The sequence below is a fragment of the Triplophysa rosa genome, linkage group LG12 (assembly GCF_024868665.1).
Source record: "Triplophysa rosa linkage group LG12, Trosa_1v2, whole genome shotgun sequence".
NCBI classification, from domain to species: Eukaryota; Metazoa; Chordata; class Actinopteri; order Cypriniformes; family Nemacheilidae; genus Triplophysa; species Triplophysa rosa.
Window position 1 is genome coordinate 6257458 of NC_079901.1, and position 24577 is coordinate 6282034.

The window sequence follows — 24577 nt, forward strand, 5'->3', positions numbered from 1 at the left end:
GCACTTCAGATACCACTATTTCTATTGACTACCTTCAATTGAACAAATATTAGTATCAAGCAAATTCTGCTCGTTTTAAAGTTTCTGACCCATTTCTTGTACTCAACACAGAAAATGTCGTTGATTTGCAACAATGTTCATTTTTCATCTATTTATTTAGAGGGTAATTGAAACAGACAGGAAAGTGAAGGACAAAAAAAAATGGGATCAAACCATGACCCAAACCCGATTGCCATCTACACCATACCTGCAACAGTTAATTCATTTTAATGTTACCTCTTGCTGAGAATAAATGGAGCACCATAACAGGCTCACGCCCCACGCCAACAAGAGTGAAAGATCCTTGAGTGTCCAACAGGGTGATAAATGGTGGCCATTTGTTATGCAGAGGTCTGGGAAAAGCTCTGCATCCCAATGTCTGCTGCTGACAGCGTTCCGTTGTCTCTCCGACAGGCCTTCAGAATTGGCCACAATGTGTGGACCAAGGTCAGAACCAGACGACGGAGAAGGGTGAGGGAATAAGATGGAACAGTGTGTTCATGCGTGTTGGCAGCTCACAAGGAGATTTAGAAGAAAAGACCGGACAACTTTGCAGAATCCTTTCTCGGTACAGAGAGATCAAAGAACACAACAAAGCTGAAAATAATCTATTCAACCATTGTGTTGGCGAGTGAACATGAACGAGCACCTCTTGATATCGAATTTACAGTGAGGTGCAGAACAGGCTTGAAGTCGTGTGATTCCAAATCACAGCTAGGAAAAAACGCACCGCCTCTGAGAATGTTACATCATATGTATACAAGTCTTGGGCAAAACATCTTGGGCAGTGAATAGTCAAGTACATAATCCCGTCAGGTACGCCAATAAGGCTACTATGGCCATCGCTCTTGGGGAAACAGTAAGCAAAGCTAACAATGTGTTTTCCACTGAGCAATTGCGCCTCTAGCCCTGCGCAGGATGCTTTCTTGGTTTGATATGATTTTTTTGGAAGGAGGCCAATGGAATAGAAGAAAATATGCTTTTTGCTCTGGTTTTGCGAGACGAAGCGTTAAGGGCACTTCCCTAGCTAATGGAAACAACCCCAAGCCTACTTTTAAGAAGAGCAGCAAAGCATCATGGGATTGACTTGAATTTTATTTACCCTCATGTCAAACCTGACCAATGCTATATCAAACAAAGCGGTGACTGTAAAGTAATCTTTCAGATCAGTCCGGATCATTTCGGCATCCAAAACAAAGGAAAAATGTCTGATTACAAAAACGTTCAAGTACTCACAAGCAAACTGCAGGAGGGCTTCTCTACTCATGACGATGCCAATGCTGTTCTCTGCTCTGCACTGGTATCTCCCGTGATTGATGGCCTCACTCGCGTTGTGTATGATCAAGTTCCCGTCAATCATACTGTATCGGAAATCTGCTTCTACGTTCACATTTGTTCCATTAATCAGCCAGCTGTAAATACAACAACACAATTAAGAAAAGCAAAGTTAGCATGCTAATGTCAATGTACTAGTAGTATTTTTATAAGTGTACTATTGTACTTGGGACTTCAGTGGCCCACTTTTTACTTTGTAAAAGCATTCTTTTAAGTACACTAAATGTACTTTACTAACTAATGTGTAACTTTGAGTACACAACTAGCTTAAAACTACAGAACCTAGTACTGCATACTAGTAATTTTCCTACTACTGCATTACTCCACGAGTGAACTTATAGGTATACTGATAGTTTACTAGTTATACCTGTACATTTTAATTGCCGAGAGTAGACTTGAAGTATTTTCTTAGAAAGCTCTTAGTTTAGCATTCTGATTGAAAGTTTTCTTTAAGTGAATCTTACTACAGTGTATTATTATTTATATATTTTTTGCATTTTTATTTGTATTTTTTTAAGTATACTACTACAGTATGTTCCAATGTAGGTATCAGTTTTTATACTTTAAACATACCTTAAGTTCACTTTTAGTTCTGAAAACATCTCAGTAAATAAACTAAGTACAAATAGGCCTTTTCTGTCAGTGTTATGTGAAATTTTAAGTATATTTCTGAGACGCAAATAAAAAGTAAACTGAAACGACACTTTTGTATGTTTAGTTTAAATTTTACAAGGTGGCAATTTCATATGAATTTGTACGTTATGAACTGTATGTATTACGTTTTGACCTTAGATGTCACTAGCTAAAACAAACAAATGAATTCGTAGCAATTAAAATAAATAAGACACTATGTAAAGTAGTTACAACTGTCATGAGATGTGTTGGATATAGGTATCACATGATCACCACAAAGAGTTTGGTTAGCACATACAGTGGGCTAAATCGCTTAGACAAGCATATCGATCGAAATTACAGACCAGAAGTCAAACCACATTAGTGTCTAGCACTTCAGTCACACAATGTATCATTCAACGTCGGTAACACCTTTATTTATTTATGCTTATAGAGGATAAGTGATTCCTCTAGGTGGAATCAAATCCATCGATCAATTCCTGTCTGTTTCCTAAAGGTTAAGACCTCTCTGAGATTATAGCACGTGCGTATAATCGGGCAATGCGGTTTGACAGATAAAACTATGATTCCAGCACAGCATATCAATTCCAATTAGTAATCCACACTGGAGACATCCAACATCTGTGTCAAATTATCATTACTCTAACAGAAATGCCACCCGGACAGGATAATAAGGATTCAAGGTAAAGCTCCAGAGAAACGAAATGTCATTTATTATCGATTTAATAAAATCGTATCCGCGTTAATGAGACGAGTAAACTGTACCTGTAGGTCGGAGCAGGATTTCCTCTGGCTTCACAATTCATTATCACTTTCTTATTGTCCGTATCCAGGGAGAAGATTGCGTCATCGGGTTCCTGAATGAATATTGGGCCGAACTCCTCGCTCTCTGGGGACATACGGAAGATGAAAGAGACAAAACATGATTTACCTTTCTAATATATATTAGAGATGAATAAAGAGCTACAGAAAGATTAACATTTTCACATTTGGTGAGTCAAACCGATGACGTTTACTATGGAATTAACGAAACCACAATTTTAGGATTTGATATGGTAATGTGAATGACATAAGGCAGAAGGAATGGTATGCTGTGGTATAGTTATAAAAAATCTTGCTTACTAACCAAAAGGTTGTGGGTTCAAATCCTGCTTTGGTAAAAGCATCTAATAAATGACCAAGCTAATGACTTTAATATGACTCAAATATTTACATGTCATACACAATGACGTGTTTTCATAACCAAAGCAGAGCTCAGTTGTAGCGGCATAAATTCAGTTGGATCAACACAGAAGACCACATTACAAATTCAGTTAACTGTCTCATATTTTCAGCCTCCAGGGTGAACTTGATAACATACAGTATATCAGCAGAGTAACTGAGTCCTTCCAATTATAAACCCTGAAGTGATCTGCCACATTGGCTCAAAATTGGAATTCTCAAATTGGTTTATGTAAGCATCTCATTAAAGGGATAGTTCACCCAAAAATGAAAATTCTCACTCTCTGGATGTTGTTTAGTTGAACACAAAGAAAGATATTTTGAAAAACGACATCACTGACTACCATACTATTTTTTTTAAATAGTAGTCAAAGGTGCCTGTTTGCTTTCCAAAATTCTTAAAAATATATTTTCTTTGTGTTAAACAGAAAAAAAATATATATACACTGTATATAATTATTTTTCCTACTATGGTAGTCAATGATGTTCTAGAAATGCCAGTTGCTAACATTCTTCCAAATATCTTTCTTTGTGTTCCACCGAATAAAGAAATGTATACAGGTTTGTAACAAGGGTGACTAAATCATGACCGAATTTGGTCACACTTCAGTATAGGGGGCAATTCTCGCTATTAACAAACTATTAACTACGACCTTTTCCCCAATAAACTCTTAATTTGTTGCTTATTAATAGTTAGTAAGGTAGTTGTTAGGTTTAGGTATTGGGTAGGATTAGGGATGTAGAGTATGGTCATGCAGAATATGTGCTTTATAAGTACTAATAAACAGCGAATATGCTAATAATAGGCATGCTAATAACTACTAGTTAATAGTGAGAATTGCCCCCTAAACTAAAAGTGTTACCCAGAAGGTCAAAAAAAGTATTTAAAAATAGAATATTACTACCATTTTATTTGGATACGTATCATGGCAAGAGCCAAATATTGTACAAATATGCCCTCACTTTTGGCCCCTACTGTACCTTGGAATACCACATGAATATATGAATAAAACATAGTTGGTGTATAAACCATGCAGCACCAAAGTACATATTAAAGTACCATAATATTTTTAACACCAATGTACAATTTTGTGCCATTCATGACATCATCAGGACTGAATACTCTCTGCAATGCTAATAGCATAAATCTAGAAGATGATGTTTTTGTTTTCTGTGCATGAGCAGATTTAGACAACAGAGAGAAAGAAGAGACCTGTGGGCGAAGAGTTCAAGCATAACCTAGTCATTTGTAGCGGCTTGGGAGTGAGCTATACAAGCTCCGGCTCTATTATTTATGCTGTGTGCTGCATGCACAATAAATCCCCTATGCGGGCTGCAGCATCGTCCCTGTCTCACGCTGTATTTCGCCCAGGTGTCAACACGCCACCAGCCAGACACTTTAAAGAACCGAGGAACGTCTCCTGTACAACCTACGTCGTTTCCAGGACAAAAAACGCATTTCTTATACATCACAGCCCGCTGCCATATTGCCCACAGAAAAGTCTTACATTTCAAGAGGGGATGATATCTGATTGCTGGCCAAAGAAAGAAATGAAAAACAGTGCAAGATGTATGTGATGTATGTCATGACTGGATTTGTAAATAAAACACTTTGCATGTAGACTGTATACAATGTATTCATTCTTACTGCATCGTTTTCAGTTGTTTATTCTCAAGAATAATAGTAATTACAGTCATAATGTATAATATATGCATAGTAATAATTTATAAATCATGTATTCTTGTTTCTAATAAAAACATCACCAAAAATACATCCTCAAACACGTTGCTGTGCAGTTGCTAGGGTGTACAAAAGTGAAAAAAGCAACCGTAATATCTCCACGATATATATACATACAGATATTAAGCGAAATGTGTTTTCATGAACTGCAATTGCTGGATTATGCCACGAAACAAAATGAAATTTTGAGAGAAATGCCCCTCATTTGACTCATGTGGGAATGAAAAGACCAGTTTGTTAGTCATTGAGTTTTCACTGCATCTGTTCTGACAACAGTCGAGTATCTTTATGTAAACCAACACTCCATTCTAAACACTTGGCCGACTGTGGGGCTTTGAGATTAAAGAGCTCTCCCCCGCACAAACACTCCCACTCACCCCATATGCTCTCTGGATCGCCAGCGTCTCTTCAGCACTTCCAGCCAGCAGTCAATCTCTTCCATGGAGAATTATTTACAGATCTGTTTAGGACAGCCTCTGTGTAAATGGGGATTATTTTCTGACATTACAAACGATTTTGTTTTTGCATGTCAATAGTGTGACATGTTTGTGTAACAAGATGAAATGAGGAAGTCATTTCTGAGGGGAACGCATTTCATCACAAACACATTTGTTATATGAGACTACTGGTATTTTCGCTATTCCTAAAATGTAACCTTCACACAAACCATTTGACAGGATGACTTAATAAACAAGAATGTGACTTGTTTTACACATATAGCCAATCTCCAACCTTAAAAATGTGCGTGGCTAAGATATTTAAAGCCATGCGTTTATTTATTTGAACAATGGTCTATTTGCACAAGATGGCACCGTTGAGCTTTTGCAACGCCAGGGTCGGCAGACACATTTTTCGTATTGTTTTGGCTTAACAAAGTGTTCAGAAATGTAAAGAGGATGTGTCATATCGCTGATTTATTACTTTCTTCTTTTGTATCTAAACTCCCCCAATATTTGTCGGCCAAAAATCCTCCTTTTCCCATACAGTGTTATACGACCGGAAATTAGTCTGCCGACTCTGGCGTCTGAAAAGCTCACTGGCGTCATCTTGTGCAACTAGCAAATTCTTTTCATTGAGAATGTCCACAGATGTCAACAAAGGTACTGTAACTTCTGAAAACATTTATGTTCCTGATGTACTGTATCTGTATAGATACAGTAAACACACACAAGTGCTGCGTCCGAAATCGCATACTGTAACCGTACATACTGAATTTCAATAAATGCCTACCAATCGACCGATAAAACAGTACGTTCTATATACAATAGTATGAGTGGGAGTAGTATAAATACATTTCGGACATACTACACCCGCCATGTTTTATGGTCATGTGACCCGTATGCTCTTTGATCTATCACGTATCAACATCAAACTGCACATAGGTGCAGATAAAAACATAATTTAGTCACGAGAAATTCATTTATCAGCACTTACATTGAAAATGAACATCCGCCTAAAAGTTTCCGCTATTTTTATCAGATTTACTTTTGAAATTTAACCGTTGCTCAGCTCCCGTGGCCATCCGATGCACACTCTTAAATCTTTGTGGAATCAGTAGACCTTCCGGGTATTTCTCACATACAGTTTCTTGCATACTGAGGTTTCATACATAAAATTCATGACAACTATTTCTAAAATCGCTGGCAAAAATCACAGTTAATTAGCATATTTACAATCAATAATTAAACCTGACATCAACTGTACTATAACCTTGGTTTGCTAAACTTGAATGGCGCAAAAAACACATTTTTCGATGTCAAGTTCATTTCAGCTACTGCGTATGCATACCGCCCGAGTCTGTATCGAGTGATGATTGGCTCTTTTAACTAGAAGGCGGGACTTCCTTCACCTTGCATTCCTTGTTATATTTCTTGTTATATTGATTATTTTTGGACTAACCCAAGCCAAAACTAAAACCAACCTGATCTCACAGGAATTCGTAAACTTTTTTATTCGTATGAATTTGTTTGTTGTGAAACATATAAAAACGTACGATTGGTAGAAAAAGGCGATACCCATAACCCCGCCCCTAAACCTAACGTCAGTGGTAAATCGTACTAACATGTATGAAAGAGATTGTACGAATTCATACGAATTTGCCAAAATTATTGCAAAATAGTTATGTTTATGCCATGATTGTGTTGAAAATACAACTTGTTACTTGTCCAGTGGTTGTTAATTCTGTATCTGTTGACCCACAGAACTGCACATTTTTTGACTCTTCTTATTTTAACACAACTTATTCAAATCATCAGTTTGTTGAGAAAGAGATTCATGGCTTCAGTGTGTCAGATAACAGAGAAATACAAAATGTGCAGTGTAGGTCTCTAGAAACATCACAATGCACTATCACGTTGGTCTTTTACAGTATATTAATCTTTGTGACCTCACTGCTTTACCATCTTTTCATGATCTGTACACATATACACTAAAGTACATGTACCTGCATGTCTTGCCCTTTCTGTGATAATACAATCATCACACATCACAAAGGTTCAGACTTTCTTTTCTTGATGTTTTATTAAATTCTGTTAGATCTATTTGAAAACAACACTTGATGTTTTACTGTATGTCCTATTGATTTTCAAGATAACACATGTTATTTTGCAGATGTTTAGATGTCTTCACAGGAAAGTGAAGAAAGACCAAACATTTCTGCAGTATATTGGCATGATATTCTTTGTTTAGTTTCTGTTAGTAGCATAACGTCACCTCCAGCTGAAATATAGGTCTATAACCCAGTTTTGGTATCTGAAGCAGTATGATATATATCAGCATTTAAGAATTATCAAGTGGCCGGAAAAAGCATTGCTTCCTTAGGAAAAAAAGAATACAGTAATCTGTGCTCTCCAGTGGGAAATAAAACTCTCTGGAATTATACATTAATCAGAGATACGACAGGGCTGTTGATCTCTCTCCTGAAAAGTTCAGGGGAAAAAATGGAGTAGTGCTGGGCGGAAGCATACAACACTTCCTATATTCCCAACACCTTCACATTCTCAAAGAAACAGTTCACCCACAAATTACATTTCTGTCATTATTTATTCCCTGTCAGGTCACACCTTTATCAATAGATTCCTGCTAATAAACACAAAAGAAGAATTTAGGCAAGACGTTTAAGCTCCTCTTTTTAATTGAAGTGAATGGTGACCAGGGGCTGTTCCAAAAACACCATAAAAGTAGTCTATATGACTTGTTCACGTATTCACACTTAGTTTTGTTTTTTGTAACAAGATATAAAGAGCCAATTTTGTTGGGCTTCATCCATGCCCTGTAAAAAACATTTTTTTGTTTATTTTACACACATTCCACATATCTTAAAAAAGGTTAAATAACAGAAATGAACAGAAGGTTGGGTATAAAATAATATTAAAAAAAATGTTTACATTATAAAAAAGGCCCAGCTCCTGAAATATGATTGTTTTTTATGGGAAAATATTTTAAAAGTGAAATCTGGCGTCACTTTATGACTGTAACGGTTTCAGCACCACCGGCCACGCCCCCCATGTCGTCACCGCCAGCTCGCTTCACCCGTTCCCTCTCCCCGGAGTTTTGAACTCAATTTCCCAGCATGCACCACACATCCACCATTTTTGATTAGTCCACACCTGCATCACATCATCAGGACTCTATTTAAGTTTGCACCTTTTTGTTCTTCACGGTTCAGTCTTGTTGTCTTCAAAGCAATTCTCAACCCCGATAAGTATACCTACCTGTTTTTGAAAGACTTACCTGGTTTTTGGATATACCTGTTTTTGAATACTTACCTTTTTTTGGAGATTTACCTGTTTTTGGATACTTACCTGTTTTTGGATACTTACCTGTTTTTGGATACTTAGCTGTTTTTTGAAATAAACTCCTTTTTCTTATCTACCTCCGTGGTGTGCTCTCCGTCTACCAGAACCCTGACAGTAGACTGAACCCAAAAATTCAAGATGCCAACGCTTCCACCAGGAATAGCCGAGGTCCTCGAGGCAGATATGGCAATACGGGAGATGCAACAGGCTGGACAACCTCTTGAAAGGTACGTGGAGGAATTTGTGGAGTTGAGCTATTGGGTGAGTTGGAGCGATCTTTTTTTGAATAATATATTTCTGACTGGTCTGGATGATGATCTGCTCGCCCTTCTCGTACTCCCCTTCGCGGAAGATTCCTCGCTGGAGGACTTCATTAACCAGGTCCTCCACGTGATGGGCTCAAACTTCCGCGTTGGGGATGCCGAGGAGGACTTGAGCGGTCGTCATCCAGAACCAGTGAAGAGAGGGGGATCAGCTCCGACTCGCTCGATATCCGCTCCGCACTCCTCCGCAAAACCTCATCGTCGTAGAAAACGGCGAGGACGCCGCCACGCCTCTCCAGCCAGTTCCGAGCCGATCCAGCCCGACTTCGAAGCCTGTTCCGAGCCGTTCCCGCTCTGCTTCCAAGCCCATTCCGAGCTGGACCCGTCGGGACTGCCAGAGATCCGTGAGCCGGTCCCGCCCGGACTTCCAGAGATCCTCGAACCAGCCCCGTCCGGTCTTCCAGAGATCCGCGAGTCGGTCCTGTCCGGTATGCCTGAGATCCGTGAGACGGTCCCGCCCAGCCTTCAAAAGCCGCCAGAGCCCGCTAAAGAGGAGAATCTACTGGACTCGTGGGTGGATTGGGAAGAAACTTGCTTGCCTGGGGCCTCTGAACTGCCTGTTTGCCCTGCTACCTCTACGGAGGTAGCTTCTCTACCCCTGGCGCTTCCGCTTCTGGAAGTCGCGTTATGGTGTGTCTGGGCCGCACACATGTCGCTAGAAACCCCAAGAAGATCGGAACTCCCACCCACCCTCCCTCTCCAACCTCCTCGTCCCAAGCCAACAGCACCACGGCAGCAGCTACATCCTGGCAGCCCCTCGTCTCACCCTCAGCCATCCATCGGTGGTGAAGGATCGCCATGGGTCTACCAGTCAGCATCAGCTGCATGGCAGAAGGATCCTCAGTCTCCGTCCTCAGCCTCTGAACCCCAGACTCCACCTCGGCCCTTCGACCCCGTGACGTCCCCTCAGCCTCATCCTCCCTCGTCTGCATCATCGTCCGGTCGTCCACTGGCTCGGCCTGGCTCCCTCCTCCCTCCGGATCCGTCTGGGTCGGTCGGCGAGCCGCCTTCGCCTAAGGACTCTGCTCCTCCTGCTACGCCTCGTCGCTCCGTCCCGTCGGCTCTGTTGGCCTTCTCCCTCCCGTCGACTACTCCTTGGTCATCAGTCGCTCCGGTCTCGCCGCGGACTCCCAGGTCTCCGCCTCCGCCTCGGTCGAGTGCGACTTTGGTTCCGCCTGGTCCCGCTGGATCCTCGGTGTCACCCTGGCTTATCGGCTTTCTGTCTCCGCCTCGGACTCCACCTCCACCTGGGTCGCCTCTATCAGTCGGCTCCTTGACGTCGTCAGCCTCTCCTCCTCCACAGCGCCGTCCTCCATCGGCTCCTTCGGCGGTCACCATCAGGGTAGTGGTCTGGATTCTCGCTGGTTCCTCCTGCTCCGGTCCCCTTCTATCTCTGCCCTGGCTCCTTCTCCCATCTACACCCTCTTGGTTCTTCTGGTTGTCTGCCCGTCCTCATCTGTCTTCTACCAAACTCCGTCCTCCTCCTGAACCCCCACCTGTCCTCCTCTGTTGGATATGTTACGGCGTGAGGTCACGCCTTTTCGGGAGGGGGCATACTGTAACGGTTTCAGCACCACCGGCCACGCCCCCCATGTCGTCACCGCCAGCTCGCTTCACCCGTTCCCTCTCCCCGGAGTTTTGAACTCAATTTCCCAGCATGCACCACACATCCACCATTTTTGATTAGTCCACACCTGCATCACATCATCAGGACTCTATTTAAGTTTGCACCTTTTTGTTCTTCACGGGTCAGTCTTGTTGTCTTCAAAGCAATTCTCAACCCCGATAAGTATACCTACCTGTTTTTGAAAGACTTACCTGGTTTTTGGAGATTTACCTGTTTTTGGAGATTTACCTGTTTTTGGAGATTTACCTGTTTTTGGAGATTTACCTGTTTTTGGATACTTACCTGTTTTTGGATACTTACCTGTTTTTTGAAATAAACTCCTTTTTCTTATCTACCTCCGTGGTGTGCTCTCCGTCTACCAGAACCCTGACAATGACCCATATTTTACACACTCTAAAAAATAATTCAAGTGGCTTAGCAAATATCACAAAATAGACAGACTTACTAAAATCTTTTGAAATCATTTAAATGATTTTTTTCATTGGGACATATAAAAATGTATTAAGAATTCAACAGTCAATTTTTCTGAAATGTACATACTGTATATTATCTAAGTTTATTTAATGAAAAAATAAGTATTTAAGAAACAAATTATATATTTTTATATACATTTAATATTTCTGGTGAATTCTAATAGAAATATTTTAATTACTCAGATTTTTTACTTATATTTAAATACTTTAAACCGTATATTTCATTGGTTGCACAGCATTAAAATGTACAATTTTTTCGTGTAAATTGTTTCACGTAAAACCACCATCATTTTTTTTTTGAGTGCAGTAAATATGCACAAAGGTAATTGCGATTTAAGATTTACAATTCATGCAAATTTCAGTGAATAACATTTACGTACATGGGATATTTTAACATTTTGGGTCACCATCCACTTTCATTGTATTTAAAAGAACATGCTGCTGCAATTCTATTCCCCAGAAGAAAGAAACTTTGACACAATATGAAGATAATGGATGAAATGATGAGTTGCCAATATCAAATAAGCTTGTCTTTTAAAAACAAACACCGTATGGAGACTGCACACTCCACAGCCTTGTATCCCTTTCCCATAACTCAAAAGTGACAGAGCATGACAGCAGAACTCTCTTATTTTTCTGTGATCCGGGAAATCGTTCTAGTTTAACTTTCTCTTTCTTACGCTTTGTTGGCCGAGTGACACAGAGATGACCGACCATCAAAAGCATCCTTTCAAACTTAACCAAAGCCCCAATAACAAGTGCCATTCCTTCAAGCGAGAAAAACCTCGCCCGAGGATTCCCTGCCTCGTGAATGCCTTTGAGAGTTTAATCAGGCGTCCGTTGCTTCACTATTAAACAGGGAGCGCTCACGGCAGTACACAATTTTACAGATTATGACATGTTTGAGTGCACATCATGGAACCTTTGTATAAGTCCACTGGTTGAAAAAGCAATTACGACAGAGTGCTGAGGTTTACTTTATTGTATTGTTCAGCTCAGTTTGAGCAGGTACAGCCTGTACAGATATCACCTTAAACAAGGTCTCTCCACTGGCCCACACTGTAATTATAATGAGCACGATGAGCTGAGGTGTCTGAGGACAGCTAGACAACCAGGTCCTGATGGTTTATGTGAGGACAGTGACATGAGCTTGGCAATGACAGAACTGAACTCTGCCGAGACAGCTGTGTTCTCTGCAAAGAGCTAAATACAGATGCCTGGCTGAGGAGCTGTGTCGTATAGAAGTGCTGAAGTTTCACACTATTTGAGTGTCAGTAAAGATAGCTGTATGGAAAGTGATTTGGAAGTAAAGACAATAACGCTGGAGTCGGAGCTGCATGCTGGGTTCAGACTACACGTTATAAGCCTAATTTTGGCACGATCCATTTGACGAGGTGATTCATGAACTAGAACTACAATGGCCGTCAGGGCACAAGAAAGGATCGTTTCATCTCATATAGTGTGCAGTGGTCAGTTGCTAGCTCCACCTTCTCAAAAACATCACACGCATTGTTAAAAATTATTTTATTTCATCATTTAATGTATGGCCTTTTTTTCTGCAGAACACAATAGAAGATATTTTGAAGAACGTTGGTAGCCAAACAACATTGATCCCCATTAACTTCCATTGTATGGAAGCAATCCACTGAGGCATTTCTCAAATTATCTTCTTTTGTGTTGCACAGAAGAAAGTCAACTATCGCTTTAATGGTAAGCAATGACTGGTTGGGAAGTCACATACTGTATAGTCAGACATCTTTCTACAAAAAAGTAAATAAATAAAATGTGTTGTCTCGGCATTAGATTTAATGGAATAGTTCAACCAAATGTGACAATTTTCTTTCGTTATTTATTACCTTCATGTCATTTCAAACCTGTATGACTTTCTTTGTTCTTCAGAACATAAAAGAAGATATTTTGAAGAATGTCGGTTCTTTGATCCCCATTAACTTCCATTGTATGGACACGAACCAACAGAGACATTTTTCAAAATATCCAAACCACAAGAGGGTAAATAAATAATGACAGAATTTTTGTTTGGTTAACTGTATACTTTTAATGGAGTGGTGTCAAGTAAAGTCTTTTCACTGCACCTCTCCACAAGCCTAAACCAAAACCCAATCTCAACAACAAGCAACTCCATAATACACTACGATAAGTGACACTTTTTATTTTTCCCTTACAGTAGGTGAGAAAGAACAGTGTGTTAGATGTAGCGAGCGGGTAATTACTGTTGCTCACACACTTTTATGACTTTTAAAACATTCTCCTTTGCAACTCCTAATGAATCTGCTTTTGTGTCTATTATTATCACCGAGATCACAGCGAGCTGTTTAGTAACTGCAGGGGAGTTCTGTGTTTCAAACACTACCAGCTGAGAGTTACTGTAGTGTATGCAGATATGCTGATGTATCTCTCGGTGTTTGTGTGTCTCTGGTGCTGCGCTGCTTGTCGGAGATACCGTGTAGTCTCGGTATGGGGCCGTAGTGAGTGTTTTATGATTTAGCAGCTTGATAATGTCAGAGGATTCAGAAATCTGAGAGGCACGCTGCGATCCATCAGTCTCGCAGTGAGCACGGCAGCCCCCCATAACGATTCAATGACAACCCGAGGACTGCGGGTTACGAAGAGCGGACAAATTACTGCGTCCTCGCGGTGTGGAGAAGCGAGCACCGGACATCTCATTTATGTGACGTCTCTGTTCCTGTGTGCCCACTGAACCGCTGGAGCATAGTGATCCGGAGAAGTCAACGCTACTGAACGCATCATCTGGAATGAGACTGTCCTTGTGACCCTGTTTTGACCCAATCGTCTGTTCCTATTGAACCACGAACACCTTGTTGAACACTTTCCAGTTACAGGGTTCATCATGAAGTCGTGAGTCTTTATTTGGTGAATCTGATCTAATCAATGAGATGATTGTGGAAAGCTGTGATCTTATGAGTCGGAAAAGCGAGGAAAAATTACTTGGATCATTCAAGCTGTGCACCAGTGTTTGGATCATGGTCAAGAACCTTTATCATATCCCATCAGCAAGCCGAGCTCTAACTCTATCAGGTACCAGTAATCTAGCTGGTCAACCACCAAAGAACTCTTAAATTAAAATTAATTTATTATTTATTCCCAAGCTATTCCAAACTTGTATGACTTTCTTTCATCCGTAGAACACAAAAGAAGATATTTTGAAGAATGTTGGTAACCAAACAACATCGGCCCCCATTGACTTCCATTGTATGAACACAAAACCACTGAGACATAAGTAGACTCGATCTAAATACCATTCTCTGCATCAGCCTACGGACCACCCACAGTCTATTCACTAACCGCATGATACATATCGCAAAGAAAACCGAACAGCACTTGTAAAAACTTTGCACTTTGTAAGATTGCCCGACAAGCAACACAACTTAGGAACTGAGGATACAGAGATTCACCAGTCAACTGAAAAAGAACTGTAGTGGGCTTATAGTGCCTGTGAGAAAGAACATTGAATCATTGAATTTGGCAAAGTTTGCCATGTCTGTGGTATCCAATCTCTGAAATATATTCAGTTTTTAGTTAGTTTCGTATTAAGCACTTACAGTAGTAACTAAATGAGACGTTCTTGGCGTAAGTCACAATTCAGGCTCTGTAAGATTAACAAATTTCAAGATTTTCGGATCCTTTCAGCGTGATTTCTAGCAGGGAACAAATGTCTTTTTCATGTTTTTTACTGGGTCAAAAACACTTGACCCGACCCGATAACAAATGTTTCTTCCAGCCGTCTAACGGAGCAATTTATTATTGCAGTTAATACAAATAGTTCCATACAACATAAGACCTTGATGCGTGACAGCTAGATAATGATAATATGTTTTTGTAAAGGTAGCTGTCGTATTGGGGCTTTTCTGTCGTATTGTGTCCTTCTCTTGTGAAATTGCGTATTTGCCTTTTTGACATCAGCATCCATCAAATATCAGGCTGACGGAAGGCTGGCAGTTTGGGAAGTGCCAAGATGTTTCAATGATCCCTTTTCGATTTCAGACTGGGGTCTTGATCAACTTTACCTAAATAGAAACATGATTAATTGCTGGGATGTCCAGGTTGCTTTCACTTACTTTAACAACTTTGTGAAGAAGAATCGTATTGAGCCAATTTAGGACCTAGACTGTTTTGAATCTAAAATACAGCTCTCTGGTCAGTAACGATAAAAATTCTTAGTTGCCAAGCCAAGACGTAGTACAGATTCACAGATCCACTATATATCCTCATGTCAACGTGAGTAAAATGGATAAAAAAATCACAGTTGCTTACAGAAAATAGAAGAAACTAAGACTGGAAATCTAAAACTTGAAAATCTCCTTTGTGAATAAAAAACTCTTTTCAGACATCTCAAGTTTCCTTTTTACATGTAAAATATTTTAAGCTATCAACTGGCTCCACATCATTGAGATCTCAATTGCTGCCGTGCATTTGGGCGCCAATTTAAGTGTGGCGCCTCAGATTGAAATTCAAGCCGGAGCGCAGAACAGAAAGGGATATTCAAGAAAATACCAAAGTCCCATTAGTATTTGAGTCACACGCTGAGGGGTCAAACTTCTAAAGTGGGTAAGAAGTGCAAGCAGAAGTCATTCCTCTGTGTGACAGGAACAGCGATCAGAGACAGAGTGAATCTGTAAGTGCTCAGCGTGAATGATCTGACTCTGGATTGTGTGATTCATTGTTCACCTTCGCTCATGTAGTCTTCCTGCGAGCTGAGGGCGGAGAATCTGTGCCTGGAGAAAGGAGGCCATTCCAGGCTGGATGATCCCACTCCTTGGCTGTTCCTTAACCTCATCCTGGAGTTCAGCGTGGAGGACGAGGAACTGTCCGCCTTCATCCGTAGCACCGCAGCGTACGAGACGGGTCTCCCAGCAACGGCTTTAGCCAAATCTGGAAAGAAGACAAAGAGCTTGTAGCACAACACAACTCAGCGGAGACTCGTAAAAACGCAATTCTGGGCTATTGCGTATACTCGCACGCATCAATAGCATTATTGCTCATAGGCTACTTATCTCTAACCATAAGAATCAAACGTGGGTGAATAACTCGTCCCAAGGCATATATGCTCTAAAGGTGAATTATATCTCAAACTGTGTGACTTGTTGAGGAAAGGTGCTGTTGCTTTTCAAAGGCATAAGACTCATGCTATCATCCAAGTGAATGATAAAAAAATGTAAACAAAATTCCTAGCAACAAAATTCCTTAATTTAAAGAAGGAACCCAAACCATTAAATCAGACATTTTGTGGGTAGACTCTTTTGACGTATGTCTATAAAAACCACCAAGCGATCATACAGAACATTTAAAGAAGAATATTTCATTTTTTATTGTTACAATTTCATATAAAGCTACAATCTGTAACATTTTTTCATACAAATTACAAATCAGCCTTACATTACCCTGATTTATATCAATAAGCTTAGAATAATTATTCATAAAACTTTATAACTTTTTTCGGAGTATCCTTTCGCAGGAAATGCCTTCATTTTTAAATTTTAAACGGAGATGGCGATAGAGAGGCAAAAGTTACAGATTGCAGCTTTAATGGACAAATAATGAATAATGAATGAAGTAATAATGAAAAACCGTAATATCATAATAACGCTAGTCAGAATTTTTTTATGAAATCATATGTTCAAAAATGAAGGTAAAAATACATTTTTATATTTTAAAGCAAGATCTAAAAATCACGTTTTTTTAGCCGTAAAAGAGTGATCAGATCTGTTTATCACAAAAAGTGATGTTAAAGGGCTAGTTCATCCCCAAAATGAAAATTTAAAAGAACAAGAAAAATATAAATAAAGTCATTTTTCCTACTTGGTAGTCGATGGGGACCAAGAACCGTTTGGATACAAGCATTCGTCCAAATATCAAGTCCACATAAAGAAATTTAAACAGATTGGGAACAACTCGAATGTGAGTAAATGATGACAGAATATTTATTTTTTGGGTGAACTATCCCTTTAAAGACAATAATATGTATTTAATAAATACATATTTATTATAAAATTAATAAGATATTTTTTAAGCTATCAGTGTCATTCATTTACTTTATTTTGTTTATTATTCAACACAGGCTGCAACAATTCATTTGCTAACAAAGCTTACTTTCAGTAATAAGTTAAATTTCTTGAGGAAAAGTAGATTTGAATCCCCCCTCCTCAGATGTCAAATAAAAGGCTTTAAAATGAGACCCCGGCAGCTTGTCTCTGTTCTAATGATGTTGCTTTTTTCTCATCACAAGAAAATTAGAGCAGCGAAAGGTTATATCCGTCATAAACAGTGCCACTTTCTATTGAAAACACCACTCACTCGCTGTGAAATTCATTTAGATAGCAAACCCTCGGTTGCTAGTTACGCAGAGGAAACATACAGATAATTACGTTTCTATTAGGTTACGTCAATCAGCGCTAGGTTTATAATTGCTACAAATCATTCTGAATTTCCCATTTGTGTTGAAAACTGTGCCAAAAGAGGAAGGCCTTATTCAATATCTTAATTAAAGAGTCATTTTACACCTGCTGAAATTTCTTTTTTGGGCCGTTTGCCAATTAGAACTTAACGGATAGAAGCTGCAGTGCATCAAGCTGTCTGGCTAAACCCCCAGATGTGCCGCTTTGTAATGAGGAAACCCAGACAAAATGACAACTTAAACGTTTGGTTCTGTGCGTGGCACAGAATGTCTGGCTCGCTTAAAGGGGAAGTAACCTCGGGAATCGAAGCCGTCCAAAACGTGCATCTGGATTTGTGCAAACAGACACTTGAGTCTGGAAAAATTGGGCTGACATTTATGATTTTCTAATTAAAGACAGCCCTTTTAATACTTGCAAAATGTGACCTTTGCCGTTCCGAACCTTCGGCTCATAGCCTCGAAACGCACTGGGTGATTATCCGTTTTGACTGCCGAGCGAAATGGGAACGGCACTCTGGGTTCCTGTGCAGGAATACATTAATAAAAATATCAGCCTCGAACCGGCTGGAAAAAAGAGAGAGGACTGATCCAAAACTGGAAGACAGGTGTGTAGACAGCTGCCTACACAGAAATCAACACAAGCGGACGTATAGAAATAAATATAGGCAGTTAGTGGATTTGACGGATTGAAAGATGAATGGATGGATGCCTGGGTGAATGCTTGATGGACAGCTGAGCCGGAAAAAAAGAAAGCTGCGAGATGGATGAAAGAGGTGTAGAAACATTCAGAGAGAAATGCGGCTATCTGTAGCCATTAGAAAGACCTCAGAAGAACGTTACCGTGTTTACAGATTTAATATTAAAGTATAATAAAATGTACATGATTAAAAAAAACATGATTAAAAAAACATTTATTAAAAACATTTCTAAAAACTTAAAACATTGTAGATTGTGCATTTGATGATTCTCAGGTCATCTGTCATGCTTTTTGAATGTTTAAGCTTTTCAATGTTGCTCGATTTAATTATTGAGGGCCTTTTGCTTTCTCAGCTTGTAAACCAAACAAACAGTGTTTGCCTTGAAATCACCGAGAAGAGCATGTTACATTGATTGTGGAAAATGAATCCGGGCTGAAGGATTTCACCAAGCCAAGCGTGTTGAAAATTTCCGCCTGAGGAAGAGAATAGAAAGGCCGCAGTAATGTTTGGATGTAGAACACAAAGTGAACCTGACAGGAAAAACCAACTTAGTATTGCTGTACTATTCGAAATGTAGTTTAGAGCCATTTTCCTTTGCTCTAACACCTTAAAAGTCAAGTTTTTCAAACCCAGCTTAAAGGGGCAACGGTGTTTCGTGCATTCTGACTTCTTTACACTGTTAAACACGCTGGCTTCTCATGCTTAACATGAAAAACAAGTTGTACGTATGACGTAGTATTTCTGTGCTCGATACACTCCCACAGTGTTCATATAGGTTTCGGAAAGTTTTTTTCGAACATGGAATTCCCTTACGTAACAACTTTTCTTAGTCCCTTATAGGCCCTTTTCACAATGACGTCACTTAACTTCCGCAAAGCAGTGTATCATAACATCCGTCTTGCAACAAACAAGAAGAACTTCCGTTTTGCCATCGCGCTGGAATTTAACAACAGTGAAAAAAAACTGAGAGAACACGTATTCAACTACTTATCCTAGCACCTTCGCTAACACAAAAAGAAAACAAAACACTTACCTTCATAATCAAACAGGTACTGTTCAACGAAGAATTTGTATCCTTTCTCTAGCTTTGATCTTGTCGTTAGCGAAAATTTGTCTGCAAGACGTTGTACATCATCTAGCCGTATTTGTGGCAGATTTGGTAAACTCCATTCTGAGGCGCTAGCGAAAGCAACTTCTTCTCGAGTTTTACTGGCGGTTGGCAAACCAACTTATATTACCGCCACCTTATGAACTGGAGAGCTAGCGGAAGTAACGATACACTGCTTCACAGCAGAATGGAAGATGCGCGACGTCATGTGAAAAGGGCGTATTAGACCATTCTCCCGGAAAAGCACGCCCACGTGTCAACCAGCGAGAGAGGGAGACAGAGCACGCCCGTTTATGTGCTCATTCGTTCGCGAAGTTCAGCTGTGTTGTTCACTGCATTTGGGTGAGGTATGGTGTGTTATATAAACGGTGGATATAATGCTGGATTTGCAGATTGTTTGAAACTGACAGATGGAGCGGTCCCAGCGCTAAAAGACGCCAGACATAAACCGCACGCGGTAAGTGAAACTGTTGTTTGTTGGCAATCGGTGCGTACATGCATAACGCACACCACATGAACTTATTGTGAATCAACGTGTGCTCCTGCTTTATTTCCGCCCCTGTACGCCTCCAGGAGCTCGTCTTTTTCAATATGATCAAACTAAAGACTCTTCGAAGATACTAAGTATTTAGTACTATGGTACTCAAGATTAATATGAGATTGGCAGAAACTGCTTTACTATGCAACAACTATAAGAAAGCCATTGGTAGGTTGATTCTTCTAAAAAGTGTAAACACTTTTGCTCTATAGTGCTGTCAAAATGCTCAAATGTTTTTTGTTTGTGCATCCCGACCAACAGAACACTGCAATGCGGGCTTAACCATTGATCTCTTATAATATGAACTCTTCAAAACTAAGAAACCCCTGAACAGAAGTTTCACAATGGAATTGAACTCAAAGCAGAAGAAGATAAGAAACTAACTTGAAGAGTGTGGAGAAAGAGTTGAGGGAAAATAAAAGCTTTCTTCAGGTACAAAAACTAGCACAATAAACTAAGCTCATAGCTCTCCTTTAGGTAAGATGCCATTGTTCTGAAAAAACAGTTGTAACGTGTCAGAATGACGCCACAGGTTGAGTCAGAAGTTAACATCAGATGGCTCAGAAAATCAGAACAACGAAAGTACTTTGAAAGTTTTCGCTTTTGCAAAAGACAAGCTTTGGATGGATTCCTTTAGACTAATCTGCACAATAGACTGGATTATAGTTCAACATTAAAACTATCTATACACCGCAACTTTAAATTCACACCTGGCACCCGAGTTCATGCTGTTGAAAGCTGTGGAAGCACATTGCCTTACAAATCAGCGAAGAAGCCACGAGGATGAAAAAGATCCACGTTGTAACTGACATAACTGTGTTGACACAGGCAGATATTCATTGACACAGGCATTCGAGACATCAGAGACATGCAAATTCACTCCTGAGGAACAGACATCTTGGATGGAGAATGGTGTGAAGTTACATGATGACATTTCAGGCAAAACTGTAAATATCCGTCAGGTCACGGCACCAGAATTTTATCATCATGCGCATTAATTCCATTCCTACAGACAGGGAATGATGAAACTGCTTCATTATTTGGGGAAAACCCAAAGAGCTCATACCAAACATATCAAAAGTGTCTGACCTGATAAAGGGTGAATTTGGAAACTTTCTACGACACTTGTGCTGCAGTTTCAACGTCTAGCGGTGAATTACATTTCACTCCCGAGGTGCCAAACGAACATGACAGTCCTAGTGATGGCTGACAAGTCTTTTAGATAGGTGGAAGATGTTCCTGCTATAGGAACACAGCAGCCATTCACACAGCCAGAAGTCTTCTCGAAGATTATATCCCACAATCCCCTGCTGTCAACTCAGCAACGCTTGTAACTTTGTAGGCTAATTGATTTTGACAATTTGACATCATCTCCAATCTTCACACCATGTGCATAAATGATGGAGGAAGCCATTGAAGACAAAAAACATAAGGACACTTTGGGCCTCTGATGAAGTGAATCACACAGCATCACAAATGTTGTTATGGTCATTCTTAAATGCCTAAACAAAGTCGTCAAAGTATTTCTGTAATCGCCTCTTAGACCTGTCACGACTCTGTTTCCCAAACAGCAGGCATCCACAAAAGCACCGCATTTATTGTGTTTCGTAATCGTCTGCTTGCGCAAGTATTATTATATATGAAAATTACTATATTCAGTGGCTTCTCTTACTTTTCTTACTGATATTTAGTGGCACTTTATTAGGAAGTGACGGTTGTTGGATGGTAACGGTGCTTATTCGCAAAAGTTTTATGCGATATTCCAATTTTGCGCGTAAGCTAAAGTCGCAACTTTGGAGGGAAACCCGGCTATAGACTTTCATATGCGTGCATACGTGTTTTCATCATGAACACATTACGTGTTTTGATTGATAATATATTCACACAATCACTCAGAAATGGTCGTTTTTCAACACACTATAAAAGGTATATTTTCTGTGTTATTTAACGTTTTTTGTACACAGCAAAATCGCCAGTGTTAAAAAGGGTCAAATGAACTCTCACAGTTTTTATATAATCCACACTTTGAGAGTTGACTTTTTTTAACACTGGCGATTTTACTGTGTAGCCGCTTCAATGAAGTCGCTTTTTAAAAACGCTTTTTCCAAATGTTGCGGCTTCTGTTTCGTCTGGTTAGGCCACAGTGTTACAAGGGAAGGATTTATAGAGCTATTTTGTTATTGTTTTTATTTACGGAGTTATGTGTATGTTTTGCATGATTCTTTCATTTAATGTCTGTGTTTCTGACCTTTTCTTTCACAGATAGATCCACACACTGAAACATAAGAAGACCACACAGGGAGAATGTTTTATTTTATTGTAAATGAATTGACCCTGCAAAGTATGTGGAAAATGTTTGTTATTTGTTACACTTCGGTAACACTTTAGTATAAGGACCAATTCTCTCTATTAACTAGTTGCTTATTAGTATGCAATCTTTTGTGTTTTGTGTGACCAAATTTAGGTAAATTCAACCTTCCCTAAATAAGTAATATATAAAGTTGAATTATTGTTATTGATTATTTATTATTAATAATAATTAGGTAGATGAAGGTTGTCTGATGGCAATGGGAAAAAAATACTCAATTATGTTAAGTAATTAGTCGCATAATGTATTAGGCAGACTTTATCCAATTTCTTTTAGTGTGTTATAGCTCAAAAATTTAGATACTCTTTCCTCAAAAATATAGGATAGAGTGTACTCTAACAAAGTGAGTGGAAATCGTTACGTCAGTGTTATTGAGTAGAGTCTATAGGTTGTTTTTTAGAGTGTAGTTATAGCCTTCTGTGTATGGTTTTAAATATGTTGTTTGTTTCTACCCACTGAGGGAAATGTAAAAATGTTACATTAAGCTCTTTTGAGAGACAGGCTTTATGTCTTTCCCTGCTACTGATAATAAAAGTCGACGTTTATCTTTTATCTGACAATATGATAGATTGTTGTTTTGATCTCATTCAGAATATTCTGCCTAGCACTGCGTGCACAAAATTGTAAACCAGTTGTGATATTATCCAACAAAAAAAAACTGTATTTACATTCATTATTAAATCAAACATTTGTTCTGGTTTCTGATTAAAGATGAACATGCAATTTGGTTAGATGTTTTTTTCTCAATTTGCGCTTTTATTGTGTAAATGTTTTGCTTTGTTTAAAGCTATGTTTATTAGTTTAGTGACACCAATTCACATTTTGTCTCACAGCACTTTTATTTTAACGTTTTAGGGCAAACACAATTTTAAAGACTGTTTTATTGTTAATTATCAGGTGAATTATGATGTGAATTTTCGTGTTTTATTAATTTCTTTATATTCCAAACAGGATCCCAGTTTTATAGTCTTTTTAGAGACTATGTGTTGTTATTTATAGAAATAAATGAGATGATCCATGTATGAACTCCAGATGTCATTCTGTATTTAAACCCCACAATGCAGACGCCACTGGTTACATGGGCGTGATATTGGATTTTGCAGTTCTAGAGAGTGTGTGTCACGCTTATTAGTGAGCGACAAAGTATTGAAAGTTATTTTGTAAAACTAAAATTCAAGTAGTTTAGTGCATTAGCATTTATTAACAACAAATATCACTTCTGATGTAAAAAAAACAAACTAGCATATATACTGTATACTAAAGGCAATATGAGGAAACTGATGTAATGATGATGAAGGTAAACATGGTTAAAATTAAAGGGATAGTTCACCCAAAAATACTATCATGAAATACTCACCTTCTAGTTGTTCCAAACCTGTGTAAATGTCTTTGATGTTAGGAACCGACAGTTCTGAGCAGGGGCAGATTGTGACTTAAAATCGGCCCTGGCATTCTTGACCAAGAGCGGCCCTCCATCCATTCCGTCGATGTGCTGTCATTCCGATTCGTGTTTCTAATCTGTCTGTCTGTCCGCATTTGCGTTTCGGCCCGGTATGCCAGATGCCCAAACCGCCCCTGCAGTGGCATAACAACACCGGCCCTCACGGCCAAAAAAACAGACCGGCCCACCGGGAATCTTCCAGGTCCTCCCGATTAGCCAATCCGGGCTTGGTTCTGAGGCACCATTAACTACCATAGTAGGAAAAATAAAATGGAAGTCAAAGGTGCCCCAAAACTTTTTGCTTTCCTAAATTCCTCAAAATATCTCCTTTTGTGTTCAACAGAACTAAAAAATTACACAATCATTTTTCCTACAATGTATTTAATAGTTCCTCAGAAGTCTCAGTTGCTAACCTTCTTCCAAATATCTTTCTCTGTGTTCAACCAAACAAAGAAATTTATATAGGTTTGGAACAACTAGAGAGTGAGTAATTCATTACAGAGTTTTCATTTTTGGGTGGATCGCTTAAACATGAAATATACTTTCATTTTAACAGTAATAATATAACACAATTAGTTATTAGTTAAAACATTGCAAATCATTTCCTTTAAAAGTACTGTATCGTTCCAAAACAACATGTGCCTTTTTTGTTATCCATGATTGTTTCTTATGGAAGCATGAAATGTTCAATGTTTATGTGCCAGCAGTAAGATTACAGAGAGAGATTGTCTACAGTTAAAAGAGATTATATCCATCTATATTAACATAAAATTAACATAAAAACAAAAAGCATATGCTTTTT

The 24577-nt window shown here is 39.2% G+C and overlaps 1 protein-coding gene across 5 annotated transcripts in view; it reads right to left on the reverse strand.

Moving 5' to 3' along the window:
- cntn5 (contactin 5) overlaps nt 1-24577 on the reverse strand; it is a 244619-nt gene that overhangs the window by 107035 nt on the left and 113007 nt on the right. For all 5 annotated transcript variants that reach the window (XM_057347804.1, XM_057347802.1, XM_057347803.1 and 2 more), the window contains 3 exons: nt 15897-16100; nt 2773-2896; nt 1276-1451 (listed from right to left, as the gene is read on the reverse strand). In XM_057347804.1, the coding sequence (XP_057203787.1) occupies nt 1276-1451; nt 2773-2896; nt 15897-16100 (504 nt within the window). The remainder of the gene's footprint in view (nt 1-1275; nt 1452-2772; nt 2897-15896; nt 16101-24577) is intronic.